Consider the following 6885-nt stretch of genomic DNA (forward strand, 5'->3'; position numbering starts at 1 on the left):
CTACCACCATTACTAGCTGTTTGGGGGTTGGGGCTGGGTTTCCCCTAACTTGCCTTTTCCCTTCCTCAAATGTTAAATCCAATGCCACTGCCAAAATACGGATCTTCTCTTTGAAGCAAGGATTCCTGTGACATTCCCCAAGAACTCATGACCGGGCCCAGTACAGCCTCCAGGCAGGTCATGCTGGCCTCCTCCTAAGGTCACCATGGCTGCTGTGACATGACTGGAGCTTTCTGATTGGGTCTATCATGAGGATTTGGCTGCTTCTGGGCATGGGCATTTGGGTCTGCGTGACTCTCTCCTGTGGGGCTGCTGTCTGAACAGTATTTCATGTTTAGCGGTGTTCTTGGCTTCTCCCCACTAGATGCCAGGTATCCTTCCTTCTCTAGGTTCCACTGTGACAACTGTCTCTAGGCTTTGCCTAATGTCTGTTGGAGGCAAAAATCATCTCGGACAACCATTGATATGAAGTATCTCCTTAGTCCTCACAACACCTTACAAGGTGGAGACGGGGACTTCTGGTCCCACAGTGCTGATGAGGAAAATGGGACCTCAAAGAAAGCAAGCTTACCTCTGCCCTGGGGCCAGCATGTGTCCATGATCTCAGAGTGATGTAAGGCCTCCCTTCCCTCCCTCCACTGCCCCTGGGGATGGATCAGTTCTCCCTGGTGTTTATTTGCTTGTTTAGTTTTGTTTGTTATCTCTAGTTTGGTTTGGGTTTTAATGTCTACTTTGTATTTCCCACACAGCGGCCTTACTGCTAATACACATCTCTGGCCTAGCTTTACTAACCAGGTCCTCAGTTTTTCTTCCTGTTATTAACCTGTTCATTTTTTTTCCATCTCACCTTCACTTTGACTTTCTCAAGAGATCTGCTCTATGGAGAGCCCCCCCCCCCCCCGCCGCCCCGTTGCCGGTTCATCCCCCGCTGGCCCACCCCCATTGCCGTCTACATTGCCTTCAGCACTGGTTCACAGAATGGCCTTGGATCAGCCTCACTGAGAACTGTTGGAAGGGCAATTCCTTAGGCCCACTCCAGAGCTGAACTCTAGGGTAGGCACCTACATACCCGTTCTAACACACCCATTATGTGGTTCTAATCCTCTCTGAGCTTTGAGATGCTCTGGCCCACTTAACCAAGCTCCAACACCTCCTTGCTGTGGTGTGTGCAGCAGACTACGCACTCCAATGGCCACTGCCTTCTCCCTTCCTATTTTATCACTTGCAACCTTTCAATTTTATTCTCTTATTAGCTATCCAACATGCATTTGTCTTTCTGCTCTAAGCACCAATAATAAATAAACCAAGACAGTGAAACCTCCGGGCAGCCAGTTGCCAAGCAGAGAGGCTCTGCCGTAGGACATCACCTGGATGGGTACACACCACATAATTTTATAGCAGAAGCCCTGTCATAATGCCCTGCCACCACCACCCCAGCCACACAGTCACATCAGGATTTTCTGGAACCTTAAAAACAAAACTAAACAAACAAAGGATGCCAGAACATAGTCCAAGACCTATGGAAATAGTCTTGTAAACCTGGTCTTTGTTTTTAACGTTTCAACAGAGCTGGATCACTGGAAGTTGTGCTTAGGATGGGCATTTAATCCGTCGGTTTTTGAATGCTTAGGCAATCACTTAGGCTAACAGGCCCTCAGCTCTGCCTATCCCTCAGCTCGCCTCTCCAGCTCTGCTGGTTTTTTTTTTTTTTTCCTTTCTTTTTTTTTTTTTTTTTTTTTTTTTTTTTTTTTTTTGCTTTCTTCTGATTTCACTTTCCACTTCCTCTGACCGCCAAACAGCAGCCACAACTAACAAACAGAACTATTCTTTTTTCTGTTCCATTGCTTTTAGTTATTGTCCTAATCTATGGAGACTCAGGGTAATATGTCCCTGGTCTCCAGCTTCTGACAGTGACCTCAACTCAGGGACAGACAGTGACCTCAACTCAGGGACACCCGTTAAACAGCTCCTCACGTTTCTCTGGGTTTCTGGCTATTTTGCACCAGCTTAGAAGCTTCCCAAGCTTCTAAGCTTCATAATGATCTCTCGTGCTCTCTGCAGTGGCTATGAATCCCTGAGCCCGATCACCTGCAGCTAGGTGAACCGGCTCAGTTCTTCAGCCTTGCTAGAGGCAGGCTCAGCCCAGGAACCTAACCTGTGAGAAAGTCTGAGGGTGTCCGGGTAGAGAATGAATGAGGAAGTTCTCTGAACCCAGCGGGTGGTTAAAGAGAAATCGAAACTCAGCTGTTAAAACCGCTCTCCTTGCTCTTCAGAACCCCTTCCTCGAGCCTCCTTAGAAGCCCTTACCAGCATCCGTCCCTCAAAGGCTGTGGCCAGGACCCCACGGGCTGTGGACCATGTACACCCGCAGTAAGGTGGTGGGCCCAGGCTTGGACACTTCCTCCATCTCTCGGGACCACGGTGGAGCTGGGCAGCGCAGGGAGCTGGGCTTGCAGCAAAACCGGAGACAGAGTTTGGAGGTGGCAGCTCCCAAGGGCCCCAAGATGGAGAGGCAGGGGCATGCTGATCAGGGAAGGTAAGTATTTGCAAGCTGCTTTGGAAGGAGGAAGTCCTGTTCCCGAATATAATCAGGCACCAGGTACCTTCCTCGTCTTTGGAGAGTGAAATCACAGAGGCTTAATAACAGGGATTTTGAAAGAGTTATATATCATTTACCTCTTTAAAATCACGTAGGAATTGATTTATTATGCCTTGCACCTGCCAGTTTGCAGACCTTTATACCATATTCTCACCCCCAGTCCACTGATTCTTAAGACTGGCTCAAGGATTAAAAGATGGATATATGCAACCTGGGCTTTTCATTCTTTATGAAAGTAACTTTTTCTTTACTAGAGAAAGGGGTGGCGACTCTAAATGGGACTACCATGCTAGAATAAAGGCAAGAAGGAGCGTGATGCAGAGGGTCCAGATATCCTTAAAGCTATCTGGAAGTTCTCTAATGGTCTAACTTAAAGTTTCCATCAGTACAGCTGAGAGTGAGGAACCCAGATGCTCAAGATTGGATTGCATGCTAAGCAAAGCAGGGACTCATAGGAGGCGTTTATTCTTGATCTACTGTTTAAGGACTGACGGTGGCATCCTGAAAGCGAGCTTTTTTTTCTTTTCTCCCCAATTTTTTATTAGATATTTTCTTCATTTACATTTCAAATGCTATCCCGAAAGTCCCCTATACCCTCCCCCCGCCCTGCTTCCCTACCCACCCACTCCCACTTCTTGGCCCTGGCATTCCCCTGTACTGGGGTATATAAAGTTTGAAAGCAAGCTTTGTAGAATGCCAGCGACCCTCTCCTTGCACGGGGTGGAATGGGCTCTTTTTTCCCCCCACTCAGCACGGTGGTTTGAAGTGCCGCCTCTGTGAATTAGAACTGTACAAATGGTTGTATTTTTAGTTTCCGGGCTTTGCAGCGACTTCTTTGTTGCAAGAAAGACAAGTGCTGGTTGCTAAGGAACAGCTACATAACCTTATGACCAATACACACTAGCACTAGTGATTCTTTCATCTCCATGTCGTTTCTGAAGGTAGGAAGGTTATGATACTGTTCAGTGTAGTTACCCTTAGATGGGGCAGGTGATCTGGGAGTCAATCAGAGACTGTGGAATTTCTCTCAGAATAACTGGCAATCTTGCCATAACAGAAGTTCATTAACTCCGAGTCACATGTCTATAAACTGGTCTCACTCTTATGAGTAGTTAATGATAAAAACCCTTTTATTAGGAAGCATCTATTTAGATATAAGCACGTCTTTGTATGCTCCTCTCATCTCCTGGGCACTAAGCAGTTGTCTCTTTCTGTTTTCTGATGGGATGCTAATCTCTCCCTCATCTTGCTGGACCAAATCCCTCTGAAAGGAACAGTTTGCTGCTAGAACATTAGAGAACTTCCTGAAAGAAATCAGTTGCTTCATTAGAGTTGGTGGTAGTCAGCAGCATTAGAGAATGCTCTCCCCTTTGGGTGGTTAACATCTGAGTGTTTGGACCACTCTGGATTCAGCTTGTATCTTTATTCACTATGTCAACTCGCTAAGTTGCTTCCTTAATTAAATTGGTAGGTAAAGGGGCTTGCATGAGAGCAAAACGGCATCTCAGTAAACACAACAACAAAAAATTATGAAGGTCTTACTTATCTGGGGGAGAAAATTTAGGAGATGTGTGTGTGTGCGTGTGTGTGCGTGTGTGTGTGTGTGTGTGTGTGTGTGTGTGAGAGAGAGAGAGAGATGGAAAATAAGAAAGGAGGATGCTAAGTGTCTTAATAGTTCATTTGTGTGGTAAAGGTAACTTTAACTTCATTTGTAGGCAACCTTCTTCTGTTAGTTCATGTGGGCAACAGATTCAATGTGGGGATTACAATCATGGGCTTTGATGCCCAGTCGATGAGTTCAAGTTCTGATTCTATGGTTACTTGCTCTCTGAATATCATGCTTAGCTACTATGTGCCTCCATTTTCTCATTACTAAAGGTGGGTGACATGATCGCATCCTTTAAGCTAGTATTCAGTAAATGCTGGAAGCTGACAAGCTGACAGCCATGACTTCATGTAACAGCCATTTATTGACGATGCTATCATGAGAAAACATATTGATGTAAAAGACCTTTTTTTACAAAATAAAATACACAAGTGCTCTGGTAGTTTTGTGCCAATTTGACAAAAGCTAGAGTCCTTTCAGAAGAGGGAACATTAATGGAGAAAATGCTCCCCCTTGATTGGCCCGTGACAAGCCTGTGGTGCATTTTCTTGATTGAAGATTAACACGGGAGGGCGGAGCTCACTGCGAGTTGTGCCACCCCTGGTCCTGAGTGCTATGGGAAAACAGGCCTAGCAACCCACAAGAAGCCAGTATGTAGCACTCCTTCTTGGCTCCTGCATCAGCTTCTGCTTCTGCGTTCTAGCCTTGAGTCCCTGCCCTGACTTCCTTTGGTGATAGAGTATGACCTGAGAGTTGTAAGATGAAATTTGAAATGTAAATAAAGAAAATATCCATTAAAAAAAAAGGAAAAGAAAAAAAGAACATTCAAGTAAGAATCAACACTAGATCTCTCGAACCATCGTGTAGAGATCTCTTATATACTGGCCCTAAATAAATGCATTAACAACCCTCCAGCAGTTCAAAGGGCTTCCCAGCTATTATTCTAGCTGTGATGTAGTGGGGAGTGCAGAGACAGCTCAGCATTTGGAGGCCAGTTCTGCCTCAGGCATTTTTTAATGTATGTGGGGCGGTGGGGAAGGAGGGTTGAGAGTTGGGGAGACAATTTCCTTGGGTCTCACAAAACAGGAGTGGAGAGATTTAGTCTGCTTGCCGTACAGAATTAGAAGTCTTAAATCCAATCTAAGTTCATAGTATTGGCATCCAGATCATTACCTAGTCTATACATTATGAATATAAATAGCATTTATGCTGATTGAGTGATACTTTAATGTTATAATCCCAAGGATTTGCAAAAATATCAGACACTTTGGTTAACTTTGGTTTTATATCACAATGAAAATTAAAGTTTGCTTGATTAAGAAAAGAAAGAAAGAAAGAAAGAAAGGAAGGAAGAAAGATGCCTATCCCCCCTGAGCTGTATTTGGACAGGATACTTTATCACAGTAGCAGAAAACTAAGACACAAACTGGTTCCAGGCCATAGGATATTGCTGTGGGAGACCTGGCCTTGTGTTTTGGGGAGGATTGTGGAAGGACTTTGGAATTCAGAGCTTAACGAGGTGTTGTGGGCTCTTAGAAGGTAATGTTGAGAGCAGCACAGACGAGGGAAGCCTGACTCTGAGATATCAGAGGGAAGTTTAAGAATCCCTTGAAGAGTCTAGCAAGGCCACTTGAAAGTTTGAACTTTAAGCTTCCAAAATGAAACCTTTGCTTCGCTGGGACAAGCAATACTGGGTCTGAAGAATCATCCAGGATTGATTAAAGAGGCCAGCATCACTGAAATGAAATCATCTGGGACTTGTTTTGGCAGAGTCAGCGTAGAAGTTGTAGTCCAGAGGTGGCCAAGGCTGTACCTTGGGCTCCCAGCAGACCTGGTAATGTGGTACTGTGGAAGCATGAACGGGCCATGAAGAGAAGCTGAGGCACAGTAGTAGGTGGCAGGGTTAGAGTCCCTGAAGAGAGCCCAGAAGAGGTTGTTGGTGAAGGAGCAGGCCAGTTTTGGTGGATCCCCAAGCATTTTGGAGAAGCCAGTACCATAGGAAGACTGCTGAGGACCCCGGCAGCTGCAGAATTGAGTCAGCTATAGCCTAGGAGACAAACTGTGTGTGCTACAGAGGATGAGCCCAGGAACAGAGCTAGCTGGCCAGGGCCCTTGGAGTCTGGAGGGTTGTGAGTGGGGTCTCAGAAGCCAAACACTCAACTTTTAATACCATCAGACTTTGAGTTTGCTTTGATTTGATTGTGACTGGACCCTGATTCTTCCTTCTTAGATCTAAGAAGTTGAATATTTTTTTTCTTTTCTTTTTAATTTCACAGGAATCCACATCTAACAGCCTTTTATAGAGATTTTGGAATTTTAAAAGAGACATTTGAGTTTTAGAAAGACTAGGATTTTAGAGAGATTGGTGTTTCAGAGAGACTTTAGATCTTTTAGATAGATTGGGCATTTTAGAACCTGAAGTGCTTGAGTCTGTAATACTTGTGGGACTGTGAAAGTTTGGAATCTGCTTTATAGTGTGATATTGGTATTAATGGCATGTTGGGGACAAGGAGAAAGGCTTTGGCTCAACATTGATGTGTTTGCATATAAAGTTGACAGGAAGTCAATGTGCTGGGAGTTCTGTGTCAACTTGACAGAAAATAGAGTCATTTGGGAAGAGGGAACCTCAAATGAGAAAATGCCCCTAATAGGTCCTGCTTGTGGGCAAGCCTGTGGTGCC

The 6885-nt window shown here is 45.0% G+C and overlaps 1 protein-coding gene across 1 annotated transcript in view; it reads left to right on the top strand.

Moving 5' to 3' along the window:
- Positions 1-2239: 2239 nt before the first annotated feature.
- Epsti1 (epithelial stromal interaction 1) overlaps positions 2240-6885 on the top strand; it is a 96542-nt gene continuing 91896 nt past the window's right edge. Inside the window, 1 exon segment of the mRNA XM_021182135.2 lies at positions 2240-2536. Coding sequence (XP_021037794.1) covers positions 2358-2536 — 179 coding nt within the window. The 5' untranslated portion in view covers positions 2240-2357.

Source organism: Mus caroli, chromosome 14, assembly GCF_900094665.2.
Source record: "Mus caroli chromosome 14, CAROLI_EIJ_v1.1, whole genome shotgun sequence".
Lineage (NCBI taxonomy): Eukaryota > Metazoa > Chordata > Mammalia > Rodentia > Muridae > Mus > Mus caroli.